The following is a 24,424-nucleotide window of genomic DNA, read 5'->3' on the forward strand; positions in this document are numbered from 1 at the left end:
GCTCGTAGTCCCAATGTAAACACACAACAACAACACAAGAATAATCAACTCAATTCAATTTAATATCAAAATAGACAGGTAATTCTAACCTAGCATGCTGCACAGAGTTCAGATAAGGCAGTTTGAGCAAGTAGGCAATTTAGTCATTTAGGCATGCTTTCCTAAGCTAGTAGTAAGCTCAAAGTGCAAGTAGTGTAAATAGTGAAGAAAAATACGAAATTATAGATATTTAAATGAAAACAGGATTTTCAACAATCAGCACAGTACGCGCTCATCACCTCACGTACAAGGCATTTCAAATATCACAGTACCAAATCCTAAGGGGAGTTCCCCCACACAAGGTTAGATAAGCCACTTACCTCGAACCAGCTCAATCAAATCTATGCCACGTTCTTGCCACGAGTATCCGACTCTGAATGGCCCAATTCTATTCAAAGTAATTGCATAATATAAATAACACTTTAAGTAACTAATTAAACTAATAAATTATAAGCTAACACACAAAATTAGGAAAAATGACCAAAACGCCCCCCGGGCCCACATCTCGAAATTGGGTAAAATTTACAAATTCGGGATCCTCACACTCTCACGAGTTTATTCATACCAAAAGTACCAAAATCGGACCTCAAATGGTCCCTCAAATCACCACTCAAATATCTCCAATTAACCAAGCCCTAACCCCCAATTTACCACTGATTTTCCTACAAATTTCATGCTCACAATGATAATAATCACTATAATAACGAGTTTAGGTTCCAAAAATCTTACCTCCTTGAAGCTCCCTTGAATCCTCTCTCAAAAACCTCCCAAAAAGCTCAAAAATGAAAATGGTGAAAGAATGGGCAAAAATCCCGACCGAACCTTTATATAGGTTCTAGCCCAGGACTTCCGCACCTTCGGACATTTCCCTGCACCTGCAGACCCGCACCTGCGGTCCCAGGTGCGCATCTGCGAGATTTTATTAATTCCCTTTGGCTGCACTTGCGCTTCTTCTACCGCACCTACGCTCACGCAGGTGCGCTTAAACTACCGCACCTGCAGAAACTGGCCTTCTCTCACATGGCCGCATCTGCGGTCTCTCAGCCGCTTCTGCGGTGCCGCACCTGCGGTCCCCAAGCCGCAGGTGCGGTTATGACAGCAGACTCAGCAACTTCAGCTGCAAATTCCCAACTCCAAACTTCCCGTTAACCATCCGAAACCACCCCGAGGCCCCCAGGACCTCAACCAAAAGTGCGAACAAGTCATATACCATTATCCAAACTTATACAAATCTTCAAAATACCTCAAACAACATCGAATCAACCAATTAGCATCGGATTCAAGCCTAAGGACTTCAAAACTCTCAAATTACGCTTTCGATCAAAAAGTCTATCAAACCTCGTCCGAATGACCTGAAATTTTGCAAGCACGTCACATTCAACACTACGAAGCTACTCCAACTTTCGGAATTCCATTCCGACCCAGATATCAAAATCTCACTATCGAACCGGAAACTTCAAAAATTCAACTTTCGGCATTTCAAGCCTAAATAAGCTACGGACCTCCAAAACAAAATCCGAACATGCCCCTAAGCCCAAAATCACCCAACGGAGCTAACGGAACCGACGGAATTCCATTCCAAGGCTGTCTTCACACTGCTCCAACTACGGTCCAAATTCTAAATCTTAAAGTCTCATTTAGGGACTAAGTGTCCCAAAACTCTCCAAAACTCCAATTAAATCTTCTCGCCAACTCACAATAGCAAAAACACACACAGGAATGCAGTTAATAGGGGATCGGGGCATAAATTCTTAAAACGACCGGCCGGGTCGTTACAATGGTCCCCTTTGCACTGGCGTTGAGAATAGGACCTTACAGACGTTTGAGGATGAAGACATTTCGTTAGGAATCTCCGGAATGGCCATGAGGGTAAGTTTTTGCTCTTTCGTGTTTTCGCATCTTTTTCTTCTTTTCTTTACCTCATTCGTCTTTGCTAACCGCTTTCCGCCTGTTTACCAGACTCTCATTCTAGAGATCGAGTGCGCCCGCCGAGAAGAGAAAAAGAGGGCTCTCTTTAAAAGAATGGAGTCTAAGTATAAAGAGTATCATACCAAGCATCGTGCATTGTGCCGCATATATTGTGCATTGTGCTGCCTACTTGGCGCATATGGTAAATTCTAATCCCTCAAGGATGAGCTGAAGCAGAAGGATGATGAGCTTGTAAGAGTCATTGGTAGATGTAGCGAGCTCGAGGGAGCACTGAGGGTCAAGGAGGATGAGCTCGAGGTGAGCAAAGGAGTTATAGCTGAGTGCGTCGACTTTCAGGCTCAGGTGGCATCACTGCAGGCCGAGTTTAAGCAGAGCTCGTTCAGAGCCAACGGCCTGAGTGAGGAGTTGGTCGAGAAAGCGGTAGAGTTAGGAAGAGCCGAGGAAGCCAGGATGGCAGCTTTGGTGAAAGCGGCATCATTAGAGGATTCCATCCGTGTCCTTAGGTTTGAGCGGGCGAATGATGCGGAGACAGCCGCGCTCAAGGAGGCGAGACTTGGCGAACGGATCAGTGATCTAGAGAAAGAGGTTTCGGCCCTAAACGAGCAGATTGCCATCCTTAAAGACGAAAATTCACGGCTATTGGCTCAACCATCTTCATCCCATATTTCCACTTATCCCGATATTCCACGAGATTTGTATGAGAAGTGGATTCATGTCGAGGCTCACCTAGACATATTCAGGGGCTTGATGACGGCCGGGAAGGTTTCTGAGGTGGTGTTTGAGGATGCTCGGCTAAGGCGCGTGCAGCTCGGGTTGCCTCTGGTTACGATCCTGCTACGCCCGGGGAAGGTGATGATGAAGGCGACTTAGACAGGCTTGAGCTAGGTGCTTGGCGTGATGGCGAATACTCCGATGGCGAGGACGTTGGTGATGATGGGGGTGATGTTGTTGGGTAGTGTATTTGTTTTGTACTTGCATTTTTTTTTTTATTTTTCGGGCGTCTGTTCGGCCCTTGTAAGATACCTTTTGGAATGATATTTTTGCTGTCTATTTCCGAGTCTCCTGTTTTTTCCTCGAATGTTTTCCTCAAGTGGTTGCTTTGATTAAAGTTCGAGTTAGGCCGACTGTAAGTTGAACTCGCGCGAGGTCGAACATTGCTCAATTAATTTGAACTAAGTCGCATGTGAGTGTCTTAATTAATTCGAGCGAGGTCGAATACGAGTCGATTTGGGCGAGGTCGAATGCGAGTCGATTCGAGCAAGGTTGAATGTTGACTCTTAATTAATTCGTACGAGGTCAAATATAAGTTTATTCGAGTGAGGTCGAATGTAAGTTGATTCGAGCGAGGTTCGAACGAGGTCGAATGTGAGTCGATTGGAGCAAGGTCGAGTGTTGACTCTTAATTAATTCGAACGAGGTCGAATGTGAGTCGATTCGAGCAAGGTCGAATGTTGGCTCTTAATTAATTCGAGCGAGGTCAAATATAAGTTGATTCGAGAAAGGTCGGATGTAAGTTTATTCGAGCAAGGTCGAATATGAGTCGATTCGAGCAAGATCGAATGCGAGTCGATTCGAGCAAGGTCGAATGTTGACTCTTAATTAATTCGAATGAGGTCGAATATAAGTTGATTCGAGCGAGGTCGAATGTAAGTTGCATTGTTGTTTCAGTAAACGTAGGCGAAGAAATTTTGCTTCTATAACCTTGGGGTAATTTACATGTTTTTCAAACCGGCATTCCAGTCCCAGTCTATCTAGTCCCTTCATTGGGTGACCTGGGGGAGTACTGAGAGGTCAGGCAATGACTGTATCGTTCTGAGTCTTCAACATAGTTAACCTAAAACGTTCTCCTCGTCACCTCATTAAAAACCTTCCCGAGAAAACCCAATTGGGACAAAACTCAGGCGAGGGAAAAAGAGTACGACTCGGAGAACATTTTCCCTTAGAAGTTAAATTATTTGAGGTGAGTGACATTCTGGTTGTTTGGCAGTTGTTTTCCTTCCATCGTTTCTAGTTGGAATGACCCTTTACTTGATGCCGCCGTAATTTTGCATGGGCCGTCCTAATTAATCCCTAGCTTTCCTTTTCGTGGGTCTTTGCTTGCCTGTGTTTTGGATTTGAGTACGTGGTCCCCTACTCTGAGTTGTCTGACCTTGGCTTTTTTGTTGTAGTATCGCTCTGCTTGTTGTTTCTGAGCGACCATCCTTACGTAAGCCATGTCTCTTCATTCTTCGACCTCATCAAGATCTTGTCTCCTACTCTGGTCATTAATCGACCCACTCTCATGTGAGTACCTCAGACTTGGCTCTCCGACCTCGACCAGTATTACTGCATCAGTCCCATAAACCAGTGAGTATGTTGTTTCTCCTATGCTCATTTTTGGCGTTGTGCGATATGCCCATAGCACTTCCGGCAGTGATTCCGACCACAACCCGTTGGAGTTCTCGAGCTTCTTCTTCAAGATATTTAATATTTACTTGTTGGAGGACTCCGCCTGACCGTTGCCTGCGGGATGATATGGCGTGGAGAGTATTCTTTTAATGTGCCATTTTTCAAAGAACTAGTCAGTTTTCTTCCTAGTGAATTGGGGTCCGTTGTCACAACTGATTTTTTTGGGGAGGCCAAAACGGCATATGATATTCCTCCATATGAAGGTGATCACTTCTTGTTTGCGTATTTGGGCGAATGCGTCTGCTTCCACCCACTTTGAAAATTAGTCAACTAAAACTAAACAAAATCGTATATTACCTCGTCCTGCTGGGAGGGGCCCGACAATGTCCACCCCCCATTTGATGAAGGGCCAAGGCGAGGTGATGGAGTGAAGAGGCTCACCTGCTTGATGGATCATGGGGCGTATCTTAGCATTGTTCGCATCTTTTCACGAAGTTGGCGACTTGCTTTTTCATTGTGGACTAGTAGTAACCTGCTCGTATGAGGTATCTGACTAATGCCAGTGTGAGCCCTGTAGTGACCTTCGTGGACTTTTTCTAGGAAACGCCGTGTCTGGTTTGGTCCTAAGCACTTTGCTAGAGGTCCGCCATACGTCCTTTTGTACAAGTCGTCGTTGATGATGTTTTACCTCACTGCTTGTATTCAAAGTTTTTTGGCTTCTTTTTTGTCGTTTGGAAGCACGTCGTCCTATAGGTAAGTGACAATATGATTGCGCCAGTCCCAAGTTAAGTTAATGGTGCGTACCTCGATTTGGTCGATCGACGATTGGAGGATAGTAACCACGTTCTCTTCTCCGGCTATACTTTTAGTGGCCGCCGCTAGTTTGGCAAGACCGTCCACTTCGATGTTCTGTGCTCGAGGTATTTGATCGAGCCGACATTCATGGAACTCGGGTAACAGTTTGCAGATTTTGGCCTGGTATTTCCGTAGCTGTTGTTCCTTGATTTGGAAAGTCCTTGTGACTTGATTGACGATGAGTTGCGAGTCACATTGTAGGACTACTCGTCATGTTCTGTACTTCAGTGCCAATTTTAATCCTGCAATCACGGCCTCATACTCGACCTCATTGTTAGTCATATCAGGGCACCGTATGGACTGGCGAATTATTTCGCCTGTTGGGACCTCGAGCACGAGTCCCAGTCGAGATCATGACGCGTTAGAAGCGCCATCGGTGTACAGAACCCATAGGTCGTACATTTTGGTGGAAGTACTGGTGGCTTCCCTTTCGACTTTGGGCATTATTTTTGCAACGAAGTCGGCAAGTACTTGCGACTTTATCTCCATTCACGGCTGATAGGTTATATCGTGCTCGCTCAGCTCTATAGCCCATTTGGCCAATCTACTCGATAGTTCGGGTTTGTGCAGGATACTCTTTAGAGGAAAGGTCGTGACCACCGAGATGGGGTGGCATTAGAAATACGGTCTAAGCTTTCGGTAAGCTACGACCAAGGTTAGGGCTAGCTTCTCGAGGTGGGGGTACCTCGTTTCCGCGTCGACCAAAGTTTTGCTAATATAGTAGATTGGAGACTGCGTACCTTGATTTTCTCTGACAAGAACTGCACTTACTGCAACATCGGACACGGCCAGGTATATGAAGAGACGTTCTCCGGGTTTCGCCTTAGCAAGTAGCGAGGGCGAGGATAGGTATGCCTTTAGTTCCTTCAAGGTGTCGACACACTCAAACTTCCATTGGAGTCCGTTGTTTGTTTTAAGTACGCCGAAACATTTGTGGCACCTATTAGAGGACTGTGAGATGAACCTCGACAGGGTGGCTATACGGCCGGTCAGCTTCTGTACCTGCTTCTTGCTGGTTAGATTTTCTGGTATCCCCTTTATAGACTTGATTTGGTCAGGATTGACCTCTATGCCTCATTGAAATACTAAGGAACCGAGGAACTTCCTCGAGGTTACACCAAAGGCGCATTTCTCAGGGTTCAATTTCATGTCATGCCTCCTGATTATGTCGAAGGCTTCTCTCAAATGGTCGATGTGGTCATTTTTTTTCGACTTGACCAACATGCCGTATATGTATACTTCCATAGTTCTGTTGAGTTGTTCCTTAAATATTTTGGTCACCAGCCTTTGACACGTTGCCCCTACATTTTTCAATCCAAACGGCATAACCCTCTAGCAATACGTCCCTAGGTAGGTGATGAAAGTGGTTTTTTCTTGATCTTCTTCCTCCATGAGTATCTGGTTCTAGCCCGAATAGGCGTCTAGGAAACTTAATACCTCGTGCCTGGCTGTTGCGTCGATGAGCTGGTCAATATGGGTTAGTGGGAATGAGTCTTTCGGGCATGCTTTCTTCAAATCTGTGAAGTCTACACACATCCGCCATTTCCTATTTTTCTTTTTTACCATGACCACATTGGCATCCCATTGGTGATATTTTGGCTCTCTGATGGTGTCGTTCTCAAGCAATTTTTCCACCTCCTCGTGTACAGCTTCATTTATTGCGGCATTGAATTTTCTTCTAACTTGCCGCATTGGGGTGGAATGGGTCGACATTCAATTTATGTGTTGTTATCTCCTTCGGGATGCCCAACATATCTGCATGGGAAAAAGCAAACAGGTTTACGTTATTTTTTAAGAACTGGCGGAATTTACCTGGTTCTTGGAGCTTGTGGCCGATGAAAGCTTTCTTGTTGTGGTTGTTTTCATCGAGTTGGATGGGTTCGATATCCTCGATGGTTGATCCTGTGGATTCTATGATTTCGGGTTCTCTGATAACATCTTTCCCTTTATCACCGTTCGATCCCGACTTCGTAATCGATATGCCTCCTCGTCTTTGCCCTTCAATTGTTGGGTGTATATGCAGTCTTAGGCGATGCGATAACACTCTCGGGAGGTGCATTGCTCTCCTCGGATGCTGGATACTCCCCAGGGGGTGGGAAATTTGATGACTTGATATAAGCTAGAGGGGATGGCTTTCATGGTGTGTATCCAACGCCGATCTATAATGGCGTTGTACACCGTATCCTGATCCATGATGTGGAATGTGGTCTCCTGAGTGACACCGCCGGCCAGGACGGGCAGTGTGATTTCTTCGGATGTCCTCTCAACTATATTATTAAACCTGTTAGTGTGATGCAGCGTGGCACTATCCCATCCTCGAGTTTCATTTGTGCGAGAACTCGAGGGTGGATGATGCACGCGCCGCTCCCATCATCAACCATTATACGTTTTACATCAGTGTCTAAGATGCATAAAGTAATGACTAGAGCGTCATAATGGGGGGAAACCAAACCGTGGGTATCCGACTTATCGAAGATGATACTCTCTTCGAGTTCGTCATACCGTTCATGAGTGATCGATCGTTTGAGTTTGTGGGTGGTGGTGAACTTTACACTGTTGATTGATGCGCCGTCGCCTCCTCCAATGATCATTTGAATGGTTCGAGCCGGGAAGATATTTTGGGCGGTCCCTGGTGCTTTCCACGTCCTCGGGAAAAGTTGGCTCTTCCCCGGTCACTCATTAGCTCCTTCAAGTGTCCTTGGTGGAGCATGTTTACGACCTCCTGTCTTAGGGGCGATACAATCCTCGATTTTGTGACCCTGCTACTGGTGAAATTCGCAGAGGGCATTTGACTTTCTGGTGCTCAGGTCGGATCTCATCTTCTGCGGCCATTTCACCTTTGGGCTGAGCTTTTCCAGTGCGTAGTGTATTGCTGAAGGGGAAAAACAGAAGTTGTGAGTAGATAACAAAGGGGGCATACCTCTCTCACTTCGGTGGGTTCCTGTTCATGGCCTGGATGGGCCTTCTTCATGGCGTGGAGGCGGCATGAAAGCTCCTTTGACGTAAGGCTGATGTCTCTCCCGATTGGGTCGGGATCTTTCTAGATCTCTCCTGTTGTCGTTTCTCCGGTCCTTCCTGGACTCCATTTGGCATGAGGTCAACCGTTGGGTAGGTCCGTTGAGGTCGTCCTCGTCGGCTCTTACCTCGGCACAGTAGGCGTTTTGTACCTCGTCCCAAGTGGTTGGGGGTATTTCATGAGGCGGCTTAGCAACTTTCTGGTCGCCCTCGACCTATTTATGTTTAGTCCATTTTGGAAAGCGGCTACCTCCATCCCTTCAAACACATTTGGAAGGGTCATCCTTACTCGGTTGAATCGCGCGAGGAAGTCCCTGATTCCCTCGCCAGGCGATTGCTTGATAGCGAATTTGTTGTTCACCCTCGCATATGCTTTCTTAGCCCCGGCATGGGCGGTGACAAACTTGTCTGCCATCGCCTAGAATGTTTCTATGGAACGCGCAGGTAATTGTGAGTACCAAGTGAGCGCTCCCCCGGTTAAGGTCTCACCAAACTTTCTCAGCAATATGGATGACATTTGTTCTTTGGCGAGGTCGTTGCCTTTCACTGTAGTGACATAGTGGGTCACATGATCCTCAGGGTCCGTCGTGCCATCATATATTTTCAAATACGGCTTTTGAAGGTTTTGGGTACGGCGTGGGGTGCTGCCTCATCACTGTACAGCTGTTCCACGAACCGGCTAGCGTCCCGTTTTGGCAAAAGCTTTGGTGCACCCAGTATTTTGTCTACCCTTTCTTGATGCTCTTTCATTTGGTTGCGGAGCATTTTATTCTCGTTCTGCATCTCCTCCATCTTCTTCAAAATGGCCGTGAGGGTGTCGTTACCTGCATTACTAGCATTGTGAGTGGTACCTGTGATAGGGGGCGTGCTGCTCGTCAGCTGCTGATGCGACGCAAACCCTTGCCTCCTCTCTGTTCGGCCTTTGAGTGGGCTTGTCGAGGAAGCTGGTTAGTGTGTTTGCCAACCATGCCTCGAGTAGCTTTTTCACTGCCGGTGGTGCTTTTTCTGTCGTGTGTAGAGGCCCCTTTACCAATGCGAGGTCGTGATGCTACCATGAAGGAGAGGCGAGTTTTTCCACCTGGGAGAGGCGTTTGGTGTCACACCATCGCCCTCCGTTTCATTTTCTTCGTTGATGGTGTGAAGGAGGTTGGTAGTAAGGTCAGCTATCGCTTTCCTCTTTTCCTCCACATTGCCTGCCATCAGAGTATATAGGGTTTTTGCGTTTTTTTAGATCTAGAAAAAACTAAAATTTTAACTAGAAAGTCCCCATAGACGGTGCCAAATTGTTTGACCAAAAAGTATGAAACCTTTTGCTAAATTAATTAAACACGGAGATAATGGATAAATCCTAGTTAAACATAATAAATTCTAGATCTAAGAGTGTTTATACAAGTAATGTGGAAATGTGTTTAAACCAATTCAATACAATGGGTATTAAATGATGTTGTTAAGAGTGAGTGGAGGAACACCGATAAGTAGTAACTCTATTAAATAACAATAAATATAAATAGAGAGAATGGTTCACCCAAATATTAAATGAGTTGGATGATTCTTCTCTCTGACAATGATGTAAGACAAATGAATGTTGGAATATGGGGGGCTTTCTCGGATCTGATGCGAAAAGATAGGATAAACAACAAATCGAATCTTTATGGAAAGGCAATATTTGTATTTCTCTTGTGGGTCAACTTTCATAACTTTTCTTATCATATAGTAGAATATTACATGCCTTTGCCTCAGCTCTCCTACTATTTATATGGAATAAAAATGGCCGTGAGGGTGCCGTTACCTGCATTACTAGCATTGTGAGTGGTACTTGTGACAGGGGGCATGCTGCTCGTCAGCTGCTGATACGACGCAAACCCTTGCCTTCTCTCTGTTCGGCCTTTGAGTGGGCTTGTCGAGGAAGCTGGTTAGCATGTTTGCCAACCACGCCTCGAGTAGCTTTTTCACTGCCGGTGGTGCTTTTTCTGTCGTGTGTAGAGGCCCCTTTACCATGCGAGGTCGTGATGCTACCATGAAGGAGAGGCGAGTTGTTCCACCTCGGAGAGGCGTTTGGTGTCACACCATCGCCCCCCGTTTCATTTTCTTCGTTGATGGTGTGAAGGAGGTTGGTAGTAAGGTCAGCTATCGCTTTCCTCTTTTCCTCTACATTCCATGCCATCAGAGTATGTAGGGTTTTTGCGTTTTTTTTTAGATCTAGAAAAAACTAAAATTTTTAACTAGAAAGTCCCTATAGACGGTGCCAAATTGTTTGACCAAAAAGTATGAAACCTTTTGCTAAATTAATTAAACACGGAGATAATGGATAAATCCTAGTTAAACATAATAAATTCTAGATCTAAGAGTGTTTATACAAGTAATGTGGAAATGTGTTTAAACCAATTCAATACAATGGGTATTAAATGATGTTGTTAAGAGTGAGTGGAGGAACAACGATAAGTAGTAACTCTATTAAATAGCAATAAATGTAAATAGAGAGAATGATTCACCCGAATATTAAAATGAGGTGGATGATTCTTTTCTCTGACAATGATGTAAGACAAATGAATGTTGGAATATGGGGGGCTTTCTCGGATCTGGTGCGGAAAGATAGGATAAACAACAAATCGAATCTTTATGGAAAGGCAATATTTGTATTTCTCTTGTGGGTCAACTTTCATAAGTGTTCTTATCATATAGTAGAATATTACATGCCCTTTGCCTCAGCTCTCCTAGGAATATTCCCAAAAAACCCTAAAAAGTATAAGAGAAGGAATATTCAACAGAATATTCCCTTTGGAAGTCTTAAAGCTATACTAGCCGTTACTTCTGTTCCTGCTATTCGTCCTCGGCCCTAATGGGCCGCTCAACGGCTCACTCTTGTCGACCGCAGATCGATCTCAATCAAGCTGCCCGTGACGAGCTTCAGTTCTTACTCTTGATCTCCTCCTCGTGTCGTATTTCCATACACCTACTAGAATATTCACCAATAACCATGCACGTTATTCGAAGGAATACGAGTCTCTCTCGCTCTCTCTGTCCTTGTTCATTTTAGAATTGATTCACAAATCAAAAATATTTTAGTTTTTGAAAATTTGTTGCATGAAAAACTTTATTGCGTTAAGGTTTCTTTCTTTTCCCTTGCATCGTAGAATATTTTTGCTTTATAAATCAAATTTTAATTTTTCTGATTCTATACGTTCAATGTATGACCTTACTTGTGCACATATTTTGACGAGTGCTTATAAATAGGATGAATTGTTGCATAAATGAAAGAAATTAAATATAAATTGTATACATCTTCTGTTGAGACATTTGTAACGAACAACGCACTAGAGATAGATAAATGAGATCAAATGCCAAAAGTGTAAAGTAATAAGCAGCCTTCACTTGCTTCGTGGACTGTGAGTGTCAACGGAGAGAACATACCTCGATCTGCTGCAAAAGTTGGAAGATACGTTAGGGAGACATTTGTGAGAGAATAACTTCCCCAAATTAGGGTATCTGATTAACGAGAAGATACAAATTGCAAATTATCTTTAACCTAATAGAGATCATTGCTATCAGGATATAATTAATATAAGTTGACTAGTAGTTATAGAAACAAGCAGCTCTCGTAGCTCAGTTGGTTAGAGCACCCGTTTAGTAAGCGGGAGGTCTTGAGTTCAACTCTCAACGAGAGCAAGCCTATTTTTTCCGTTTTATTCCACGCTATACTTTTGAGTTTTGAGCTTGCTTTCCCCCATCGGACAGTCAACTGCCTACGCAAATGACGAAGGGAAACCTCTTCTTACTCATCTAATCAAGAACATCATAATATCCTGTGCTTGAGCATCAACTTATTTGGCTTTCGTTACATGAGAAATACTCATTTTTATATCACATACTTTTTCAATTTTCACAACTCGTTTCCCAGGTTAGAAGAAACATCCACTAACTTGCCCACAAATAAAACGGCATTCCAGAAGAAGAAAAGGAACTTGATTTCTCAGGGGTTTTATAAGGTTGCTTTCTCGGGTCAGTGACGAAATGCATTTGTCTATTACTGTCATATCATGTGGCCATATGAATGGTAATCGAATGTTCGATTCGCACAGTTATTTCCAAATAATGCAGAAAAACACAAAAGATAATGCCTGCCAAATCTGAGCAAAGTTGTAGGTGCGAAATCAAATACAATGTCAATTGGAGTGACTACAAAACAACGAAGCAAAAAGCCAGAAACACGGATTACTGGTTTAAAGGATGAAGCACGATCTAGGTTCCAATATTTTGTCATGAATTTATGTGTTTTCCTAGTTCCACATTACCAAAAAATTTGTACTTTTTGCTTTATCCAAAAGGAAAAGATGAATTACGGCCAAAGCCAGTAGCAGTCGAGTACCAAAGCCTGGACCTTCATGCATCTGTTTAGTGCATAGACAGTTATCATCTCAACAGCTTGAAGCTTAGAACAATATAACCAGGAACACGTGATGTCAGTCTCAAGCCAACATTTTCACCTAGCTTGTAGTGCAAAAAGCATGTAATCTAGAGAAAGATAAGTTACAAAATTACTCTAGATTCTCAAGCAGCTAGATACAATTTTGGAGCATCGACAGAGCAATTCAAGCCTGGAACTATCTTCTATGGATCATCTTCAAGGTAGTAGATTCGATCCTTTTGATGACGCTAATCAAAATATATGTATGGCTTCCAAAAGATCCGCATAAAATTATAGGGCATGTCACCACCACCCTCCATCTACAAGTAATCATCTGATCATCAGAACAGAAAGTTGTGAGCTTCTCGTTTTCTTTTTTTGTAAAATAGAAATGTGATAAGTACAAAACAACGACACCACCAATCATAAGAAACCAGAAAAGGCAGCAGAAACGGAAAAAACACTCATCTCTTATACACACTAAACCAATTTCATTGGTGATGTTTTATAGCTCATTCAGAAGTGTCCATATGCAGCTTTAACATAATAGCTAGTATACCGCAGACATGACTCTGAAAGATTGCCACACATGACACATCTGTTCCTCAAATATGTGCCTTATACAGAGGAAGTTCACAACATGAGAGAATTCACTTCCCATTTCATCAAGAATAACTTGTGTGATATTTAAGTCGTACAACGTTAGTGTAAATTTTTTTTGATAATGTAGTGCCACATATAATAAGACATGTCACAAAATGAATATCTATGCATCAACTCTCTCACTGAGACATAATTAAGGAAATAATCCAGCAAATACTTCTGAGTTCACAACCACAGGAGAAGCCTCAGTCCCCATCCTTGGTTAGCCGAAGTCTTTGCAATCATTGTAAACTCCACTCCACTGTTTCGAGCATAATTAATGCCACTAGCTCCCAGGAATCCTTAATTTCCTTTGTGCATTAAGACCTTTTCAGGTATGAGATTGGATATGATTGAAAAAAAAATTCCACAAATTGCGTATCAAGGTAGAATTATCATAATGCAAAAACAGGATTCTGAGCGTAAACTAACTCGAAAGATTCCAAACAAGAATAAAGTAAAACTGATAAACCCCGAAAAACCAGATACAGTAAATTAACAGCTGCTAGAAGATCATACCATCAATATCCGATAATTGACAAATCTCACAGAGATGGTATATCAACTAAAAAGAAAGGTATTCGTATTTCATCAGAGTTAATACCAATCGATTAGAAATAGATTCGGAATTTCTGAATCTACCACTCATTTGATTTTCAGGATTCAGAACATCTCATTTGGACGTATTCAGTGTCTTTAACACATATATAAGGTCCAAGACAAAGCTATTATGTCCGGTTGAACCCGTATATCCAACCATGCACAAGCACTTGTGTGAATTGGACTGCGATCTAAATCACACAGAACACACAGAATGAATCAAGAAACAAAAAGAGTCACTCACCGGCTTGTGAAGTGCGGTTTAGAGCGTTTAAGCTTTTGAAGGTGCAGTTGTGACTCCATAATAAGTTTCATTCTCTGAATCTCCAAGTCCTTTGCGAATTGCATTCTTTGCTTCTCCAACTCCACCATTTGCCTCTGCTTTGCCTTTTCTACTCTTTCATATATCTCACCAAACCTCCCTATTGCCTCAGCTATCCTCCTATAACCAGCCCCCTCTACCACCTCCGCACCACTCCTCTTTCGACTTGACTTCTCCGATCCCTCCTCATCCTCCTCACCTGAATCCTCAGACGCAGCTGCCGCCGCTGCTGTCATGGCCGAGAAATTCCTCCGTGACACCGTGTAATCCATGGCTGTCGCTGGCCGCTTCGACCGGAGACCAACTGGTATGCCGAATAGCGGTGGAGACGATCTCCATTGAGGAGTGAACGTCGCCGGCGAAGGCGACGGAGACTTTCTACGTCGAGGAATAAACGTTTCCGGCGACGGAGACGGCGATACTTTATAGGTGACGCCTATGAGGGCGTTGAGGCTGCTGAAGAAAGGCCACGTAGGGACATAGCGTCCTTGAGATTGAGAAACCCTAGCCTTCTCGATCTTGTACTTCTTCTTTAAGGTGTCAATTCGGTTTTTGCACTGTATGTCAGTGCGGTATTGCTTTTTGGTGTGGCCGTGAAGGGCGTTGACAGCGTCGGCGACTTCCTGCCATTGCTGGTGCCGGAGATTTCCGCGATTGAGCTCCACGTACTTGGAACCCCATGACTCTACTAAAGTATGTGTCGCTGCCTCTGACCAGCAATCTTCTCGAGCTGGAAAAACTGGCGTCCGAGCTGACACCGATGCCGGAGGTGGAGGCAATGCTAGTAGCTTGTTGTCTGTACAAGGCGGAGGTGACGGTGACGAAGAAGGAGAGTTTTTAATGGAGAAGGGTGGGGCTAAGTGGTCGTCGTCGTCGGACATAGTGCGGGGACGTGAAGCGGCGGCAACGCCGGCTGATGGGAAATGAGAAGTAGTGGAGGAATCAGGGCTAGAAGAAGAGTGCGGCGAGGGGTTATCAGTACGGCTGTGTCGACGGAAAATTGGGTGCCGACGAGAGTGAATAGAGTGTAGTGGGTGGGGTGGGTGGGGTGTAGGTATGTAGGGGGGTGGGGCTTGTTTGGATTTGAACTGCTGGGCTTTTGGATTGAGCTTCGTTGGGAGCCGAGTGACACTGGGCTCCTCGGTGTCTTTTTTGGAGGGAAAGGAAATATTGAGGCTCAAATAAGAGTATTTTATCAGTGTCGAAGCCAGAAATTTCTTCAAGGTGTTCAAACTTGAATTAAGTGGGGGAGGGGGGGGGGAGGGGGGAGAAAATCCCAATAAAGAATGTTCAATATATATTATATACCGCTGTAATTTTTCGGCAAAGAGTGATCAATTGACCACCCTTGAGGGAATGTAGCTTCGCCCATGTATTTTATAATTGGGGTTTTGGCATGGTATATAAACAATATACTCATATAATTAGCAGAAAATAACCCTAGTTATAGATATCTCTGTTTTAAAAGGCAGAATTGGAACTCGCCCGGGACTCGCCCCAGGGCGGAGCACTCGTAAAACGCCCATGAGCTTATGTGTGGGGCTTAGTTCCGTGAGGCTTACGCCTCGAACGTCGGGGCTTACGCCCCGGACACGCCCAACGCCCAGTGTACTGGGATCGCCTAATAGAACTTTATGCAATTGAGTGTAACTAACCTTGTAAATGCACACATTTTCTTAATAAATCGTTGACTTCAAAATTACTTTTTTCTTAATCATAAATCATTAAATTGAGAGTATTTTATGTCATAATTAAAATAAAAATTATTGCACATTATCCAATAAGACTGCTATGATAGTAAACTTTAAATAAATTTTTCGTTTAAAAAATATTTTTTTATTAACTTTTGTTATATCTTTATAATATAATAGTCCATAATTATTTTCCTAAATATTTTTTTTCATGTTTCGTGATACAATACTTATTAATTTAATAGCTTGGTATTAGCTATTAACTATTTATAAATAATTAGTTATCATGGTATTGTATGATGAATTATGTGTCACTTTATTAACTTGTTGAACTTAAAAATAAATGATGCTAGAGAATCATATTTAAATTGTGAATAATGTTTTTATATAAATTCTCTTTCAAATAGAAAGCATATTAAATAAAAGGAGTATTTTATAAAAAAATATATTAAATTATAATATTAAAATTCTTTCAAGATTCATTACTCCTTAAGAGAAACGTATAAAATTTCGTATCGAATACATTACTTTTGTTGTTTGAGTTGTAACCACGTTGCAGCTAATTTGCATATTATGATATATGTCATACTTTTCGTATTATTCATGGTTGAATTATAATTTATAAAAATATTTTAAATAGATTATTTATTATAATTTGTGATTTTAATGTAATTTTTATAATTATTTTTTATTTTATACTATCTTAAAATTCTTAAAATTAGTAAAATTTAAAGATCTATGGGACTTACGCCCCATGTCTCAGGGCTTACGCCTCGCCTCGTCAGAGCTAAAACGCCTCGCCTCACGCCCCCGCCTTTTAAAAGATTGATAGATATTGGCATCAAATAGTCAATAAATGTATCACAATAATAATATGTATATCACAACTTTTTTTCTTCTTCTTTGTCTATATCAACATGTATAGTAAAATTTTATTTTCATTCTTTGTATATAAATAATATTATTCTTTGTATATCAATAATATAAAATTATATATATAGTTATTGCTGCCTTTATATCAATGTATATGTTTGAGCAAATAATTGCTAAACTAATTAGTAACAAGATGATGGGGTGAATCTCAATTAAGCTTAATAAATCCTAGATCAGATAGAGCGAGATTCATCAAATAGTGAGAAGAGTTTTAAGAGCGTTAATTAATGAGTTCAATATACTGAGATTGGTGAAATATGTAGTATCATAAATGTGCAATAAATGTAAGAAACAACAATAATTATAGTGTGAAGGAACTTTCACCCAATGATTATATGATTGAGTTCCTTCTTTCTGGCGATGTGAAAGGATATGCAGTTGATATGAATGCGGTACCTCTGAGATTTATGGATGAAAGTTTGAATAACAAGTGTGTCACGACCCCAGTTCACCCTCCATGAACATGTCGTGATGGCACCTAGTTCCTACAACTAGGTAAGCCTAACAATGCGGAAGTAAGTATAAATTGCGGAAACATTTTTATTAAATTTAGCAAAACTAAAAGGAACGGTATATAAGTGCCACTTGGCATATACAACCCAAAAGTAAAACGCGGAAGTCTACAATTTCATCCCAAAACCCGAAAACTCACGGGAACCACGAGCTAATAGAAATGTAATATGTTGCTCAAACTCCAGAATGTCTAAACAACTGAAAGAAAAGGATAGGGTAACTACTAAAGCTGGAACAGAATAGAGACTCCTGGTCTGCGGACGCGGCAGATATACCTCAAAGTCTCCGCTAGATCTCTCCGCCTCGAGGATAGTACGCCTGAGTGGAGGTACCTGGGTCTGCACATAAAAAACATGCGTAGAAGGGGCATGAGTACACCACGGCGGTACTCAGTAAGTGCCAAGCCTAACCTCGGTTGGGTAGTGACGAGGAAGGTCGGGGCCCTACTGAGGTTAAACAATATAATATGAATTAACAGTATGAAAATAGGCAGTAATAATGAGTACAACAATGGAATAAGACAGGCTAAACAAAGCAATAACAATTACACGAGGAACGGAGTAAACACGAAATATGTAAAGCTCAATACCAATGGTAATAATGAGGATCTCCCAGGATACCGTCCTGTAGTCCTTTTCTCAACTGTTCAGTGGATCTCCCGGGATACCGTCCTGTAGTCCATCATATGTATATATCCGAAGGATCTCCCGGGATACCGTCTCGTAGTCCAACTATCAATGTGCAGGGGGGATCTATCGGGAATCTAACTCGCAGTCCCAAAATAAATATGCAGGGGGATCTATCGGGAATCGAACCCGCAGTCCCAAAGTAAATATGCAGGGGGATGTATTGGGAATCTAACCCGCAGTCCCAAAGTAAATATGCAGGGGGATCTATCGGAAATCGAACCCGCAGTCCCAAAGTAAACAAACAAGGGGGGAGCTACCGGAATCCCACATCCGTAGTCCCAATGTAAATACGCAACCACAACAAGAAGATATTCAGAACTAGAGTACAAGGAAATACAAGGCAACAAGTAGTTCTAGCCTAACATGCTTCACGTAGTACAATCAAGGCAACTTAAGCAAATAGGCAATTTAGGTCAGCTAAGCATACTTTCCTAAACTAACACAGACTATAATTGCAAGTAGAATAAAGCAGGTAAAAAAGAAACTCAGTCTAAATATTTAAAGTAAAACCGGGTTTTTCAACAATTAGCTCAAGTACGCGCTCGTCACCTCACGCACAAGGCATTCAATTACCAATATCATATCCTAAGGGGAAAGGTCCCCCACACAAGGTTAGACAAGCCATTTACCTCGAATCGGCACCAAAATCAACTCGAAATCACAATTTTGCCACGAGTATCCGACTCCAAATGGCCCAAATCTATTCAATTCAATTACATATCGTAAGTAATATTGAAAACAACTGATTCCACTATTAAATTTAAAGCTAAGGCACGAAAATAGGTAAAATGACCAAAACGCCCCTCAGGCCAACGTCTCAGAATCGAATAATTTTCACATTTTCAGAACCCTCGTACTCTCACGAGTCTAACCATATAAAAATCTCCCAAATCGGATGTCAAATGCCCACTCAAAACTCAATAGTTTGGTCTAAGAAGTTTTACCCCAAATTCTTCCAATTTGATCCCAAATTCAAATTTTAATGATGGATTTTAACTACAAAATGATGAAATATAACTAGAAGGGATTAACGAAACGTTACCCAATAATCTCCTCTTCAAAATCCTCTGGAAATCGCCCTTACCCGAGCTCAAATTGATTTTTCTAACTTATGAAATCAAACCCTCGAAATTTCTATATCTGCACAGGTATTTCCGCTTCTGCGGACAAGGGACCGCTTCTGCGTTCCCGCTTCTGCGGCCAATTTACCGCTTCTGCAGTTTTCATTAAATTCCAGGCTTCCGCTTCTGCGGTCTTAAACCACACCTGCGGTTGCCGCTTCTGCGGTACTCTTACCGCTTCTGCGGTTTCTCACAAAGGACCAGGGCCGCATCTGCGATAGAGGCCTCGCAGGTGCGTAACCGCATCTGCGGTAGATCTTCCGCACCTGCGGAAAAAGCTGAGGGAGCCCAATTCCGCTCCTGCGATGGTCAGGCCGCTTCTGCGGCTCCGCACCTGCGGAACCCAAGCCGCAGGTGCGGTTATGACAGATACCAGCAGGTCTTCAGCAACTCTTCAACTTCAAAACCTTCCGTCACCAATCCGAATTCATCCCGAGGCTCCCGGGACCTCAACCAAAAGCACCAATAACACCTAATACCTCATTCAAACTTGTACCAATCCTTAAACCACCTAATACAACGCCGGAAACTCGAATTAAACAAGGATTTGAGCCTAAGAACTTCAACTTTTATCAAAATACGCTTTCGATCAAAAACCTAACTAAAACACGTCCGAATGACCTGAAATTTTGCACACACATCCCAAATGACATGACGGAGCTACTGCAACTTCCGGAATTCCAATCCGACCCTCGAATCAAAAACTCACTATCGGACCGGAAACTTCAAAAACTCAAACTTCGGCATTTCAAGCCTAAATGAGCTACGGACTTCCAAAATACATTCTGAACACGCTCACAACCCCGAAATCACCTAACGCAGCTAACGGGACCATCAGATTTCCATTCCGAGGTCGTCTTGACACTGTCCGGCTACTGACCACTTTTCTACACTTAAGCTCTCATTTAGGGACTAAGTGTCCCAAAACACTCCGAATCCTAACACCGAACGTCCCGGCGAGCCAAAATAGCAGAAATGAACTTAGGGAAAGCAGTTAATGGGGGATCGGGGCATAAATTCCAAAAACGACCGGCCGGGTCGTTACATCCTCCTACACTTAAACATTTGTTCGTCCTCGAACGAGCATAGAGAACATACCTGAAGTAGTGAAAAGATGAGGGTACTGGCTGCGCATATCCCGCTCGGTCTCCCAGGTCGCCTCCTCGGCCGGCTGACCTCGCCACTGAACCTTCACTGAAGCAATGTTCTTTGACCTCAACTTTCTGATTTGTCTGTCCAATATAGCCACTGGCTCCTCAACATAGGATAGATCCTTGTCCAACTGGACTGAACTGAAATCCAACACGCGAGACGGACCATTGTGATACCTCCGGAGCATCGAAACATGAAATACCGGATGAACTCCGGCCAAACTGGGAGGCAAGGCAAGCTCATATGCAACCTCCCCAACTCGCCGCAAGATCTCAAAAGGGCCAATAAACCTCGGACTCTACTTTCCTTTCTTCCCAAACCTCATGACGCCTTTCATAGGCGAAACCCGAAGCAGAACCCGCTCACCAACCATATATGAATCATCACGAACCTTCCTGTCCGCGTAACTCTTCTTTCTGGACTGGGCTGTACGGAGTCTATCCTGAATCGTCTTAACCTTCTCCAATGCATCCTGAACCAACTCTGTGCCCAAGAGCCTGGCCTCACCCGGCTCAAACCAGCCCACCGGAGATCTACGCCTCCTACCATATAGAGCCTCATACGGCGCCATCTGAATGCTAGACTGATAACTATTGTTGTAAGCAAACTCCGCCAGTGGCAAGAAATGATTCCAAGACCCTCCAAACTCAATCACACACGCACGGAGCATATCCTCAAGAATCTGAATAGTGCGCTCGGACTGTCCGTCCGTCTGGGGGTGAAATGTTGTGCTCAACTCCACCCGAGTGCCTAACTCCTGCTGCACGGCTCTCCAGAACCGCGATGTGAACTGGGTACCTCTGTCCGAAATAATAGAAACTGGAATACCATGCAGACGGACAATCTCCCGGATATAAATCTTCGCCAGCCGCTCCGATGAATAAGTGGTACACACAGGGATGAAATGAGCGGACTTGGTCAGCCGATCCACAATGACCCAAATAGCATCAAACTTCTTCAAGGTCCGTAGGAGTCCCGACACGAAATCCATGGTGATGCGCTCCCACTTCCACTCCGGAATCTCTATCTGCTGAAGCAACCCACCCAGGCGCTGGTGCTCATACTTCACCTTCTGGCAGTTGAGGCATCTAGACACGTAACCAACTATATCCTTCTTCATCCGCCTCCACCAGTAGTGCTGCCTCAAGTCCTGATACATCTTCGCGGCACCCGGATGGATGGAATACCGCGAACTATGGGCCTCTGCTAGAATCAACTCTCGAAGACCATCAACATTGGGCACACAAATCCGGCCCTGCATCCTCAATACCCCATCATCTCCAATGGTCACATCTCTGGCATCTCCACGCTGAACCTTGTCCTGAAGGACAAGCAAATGAGGGTCATCATACTGCCGCTCCCTGATACGATCAAATAAGGAGGACCGGGAAACCACACAAGCTAGAACCCGACTGGGCTCCGAAAGATCCAATCTCAAGAACTGGCTGGCTAAGGCCTGAACATCCATCGCCATAGGCCTCTCTGAAGCTGGTAAATATGCCAAACTCCCCAAACTCTCCGCCCGGCGACTCAAGGCATCCGCCACTACATTGGCCTTGCCAGGGTGATACAGAATAGTAATGTCATAATCCTTTAGCAACTCTAACCACCTCCTCTGACGCATATTAAGATCCTTTTGCTTGAGTATATGCTGCAAACTCCGATGATTAGTATAGATCTCACAAGGCACACCATACAGATAATGACGCCAGATCTTCAAGGCATGTACAATGGCAGCTAATTCAAGGTCGTGGACAGGGTAAATCTTTTCATGTATCTTCAATTTGTCTGGACGCGTAGGCAATCACCCTACCGTCCTGCATCAACACCGCTCCAAGGCCAACTCTCGAGGCGTCACAATAGACAGTATAAGACCCCGAACCGGTAGGCAACATCAAAATTGGGGCTGTAGTCAAAGCTGTCTTGAGCTTCTGAAAGCTCGCCTCACACTCCTCTGTCCACTAAAATGGGGCACCCTTCTGGGTCAATCTAGTCATAGGGGCTGCAATCCATGAAAACCCCTCCACAAAACGACGGTAATAGCCTGCCAAACCAAGGAAACTACGAATCTCTATAGCTGAGGATGGCCTGGTCCAACTCTGCACGGCCTCTATCTTCCTCGGATCCACCCGAATGCCCTCACTCGAAACCACGTGGCCTAAGAATGCCACAGAACTCAACCAAAACTCACATTTGAGAACTTTGCATATAACTTCTTCTCTCTCAGGGTCTGAAGCACGGTCCTCAGGTGCTGCTCATGATCTTCTCGACTCCGGGAATACACCAGAATATCATCAATAAAAGCAATAACAAACGAGTCGAGATATAGCCTGAACACACTATGCATCAAATGCATGAAAGCTGCTGGGGCATTGGTCAGCCCCAATGACATAGCAGGGAACTCGTAATGTCCATACCGAGTCCTGATGGCAGCCTTCGGGATATCTGGCTCCCAAATCTTCAACTGATGGTAACCTGAGCGCAAGTCAATCTTGGAAAACACCTGTGCGCCCTGAAGCTGGTCAAACAGATCATCAATGCGAGGCAAATGATAACGGTTCTTCACTGTAACTTTGTTCAACTGGCGATAATCAATACACATACGCATGGAACCATCCTTTTTCTTCACAAATAAGACAGGAGCACCCCACGGAGAAACACTGGGGTGAATGAAACCCTTATCAAGCAATTCCTGCAACTGATCCTTCAACTCCTTCAACTCAGGATGAGCCATATGATACGGAGGAATGGAAATGGGCTGAGTGCCCGACAACAAATCAATGCCAAAATTTATATCTCTATCAGGCGGCATGCCCAGAAGATCAGCTGGAAACACATCAGAAAAATCCCGTACCACTAGGACTGAATCAACAGAAGGGGGGGTATCAACAATGACATTTCTCACATAAGCTAAATACACGGCACGCCCTTTCTCAACCATATGCTGAGCTTTAAGGAAAGAGATAACTCTACTGGGAGTGTGATCTAAGGCACCCCTCCACCCAACACGCGGTATACCTGGCATGGCCAGCGTCACGGTCTTGGCGTGACAATCAAGAATAGCATAATGGGCGACAACCGGTCCATACCCAAAACAATATCAAAATCAACCTTACTGAATAACAATAAATCTGCTCTGGTCTCAAAATCACGAATAGTAACCAAACATGACCAATAAACGCGGTCCACAACAAGAGAATCCCCTACAGGAGTAGAAACATAAACAGGAAGACTCAAGGAAATCCCGAGGTACACCCAAATGCGGAGCAAAATAAGAAGACACATAAAAATAAGCGGAGCCTAGATCAAATAGAATCGGTACACCTCTGTAACAAACCATGACAATACCTGTGATGACAGAATCGGAGGCAACAGTCTCGGTACGGGTAGGTGGGGTAGCAACTGGAGTTGTAACAATAGCCTGAGAACTCTGCGGGGCGCGCTGTGGCCGAGAAGTCTGTGGAGGTGCACTCCTCCCAAGTCTAGGGCAATACCTCACCGCATGGCGTATGTCACCACACTCAAAGCAACCTCGCGTCTGACGTGGCAGTAGGAACTGTGCGGTACGGGTACTCCGAGACCCCTGAACACCTGAAACTCTGTGTGAAATCTGAGATGCAAACTGAGCTGGCTGGCCCACAAAACCTCTACCATGACGCACCCTGCCTCCAAAATAAGGACCAGTATATCTCCCCGGTCTACGAGGTCTACTCACCCCTCTATACTCTCCCTCCTAACCTCGCCTGTCCTCTCTCTCTCCTGGACCCACCTGTCTCCTACTTGGCGAGAGGTCCTCACCACCCGCTGAACTGGGACCACAGGCTGGGTCGCCATGACGCCTGGAACCTAACCAATGGGAACTCGCTGCTCTAAAGTGGGGGCGGCGGGAGTCTGAGTCCCTCCCCCGATCTGTGAAGTAGTCGGTACAACCTGAATCAATGTACCAAACATGCTCAGGAACTGCGCCAAAGTCTCCTGAAGAGCTGGAGTAGTAGTGGCAGACGTATCGGGTGTCTGGACTCCAGCTGGCACTGCTGGTGGTACCTCGGTGGCAGCTCGCGCATGTGCACTGGCCGCACCACGTGCGCGTCCTCGGCCTCTACCCTGGCCCCGGCCTCTGACGGTTGCAG

At 44.1% G+C, this 24,424-nt stretch overlaps 1 protein-coding gene and 1 non-coding gene across 2 annotated transcripts; one reads left to right on the top strand and one right to left on the bottom strand.

The window, feature by feature from the left end:
- Window positions 1–11,818: 11,818 nt before the first annotated feature.
- Window positions 11,819–11,892, top strand: TRNAT-AGU. The gene has a single exon. It is a non-coding gene; the product is annotated as a tRNA-Thr (tRNA).
- A 697-nt stretch (window positions 11,893–12,589) lies between these two features.
- LOC109241698 (trihelix transcription factor ASIL2-like) lies at window positions 12,590–15,315 on the bottom strand. Its single transcript, XM_019408460.1, has 2 exons — window positions 14,118–15,315; window positions 12,590–12,965 (listed from the first exon to the last, which is right to left on the bottom strand). Exons 1-2 carry the CDS (start codon window positions 15,074–15,076, stop codon window positions 12,962–12,964), a joined length of 963 nt encoding a protein of 320 aa, XP_019264005.1. The 5' UTR covers window positions 15,077–15,315; the 3' UTR covers window positions 12,590–12,961.
- Between the last annotated feature and the right edge of the window lie 9,109 nt (window positions 15,316–24,424).

The sequence above is a fragment of the Nicotiana attenuata genome, unplaced genomic scaffold, assembly GCF_001879085.1.
Source record: "Nicotiana attenuata strain UT unplaced genomic scaffold, NIATTr2, whole genome shotgun sequence".
Taxonomy (NCBI): Eukaryota; Viridiplantae; Streptophyta; class Magnoliopsida; order Solanales; family Solanaceae; genus Nicotiana; species Nicotiana attenuata.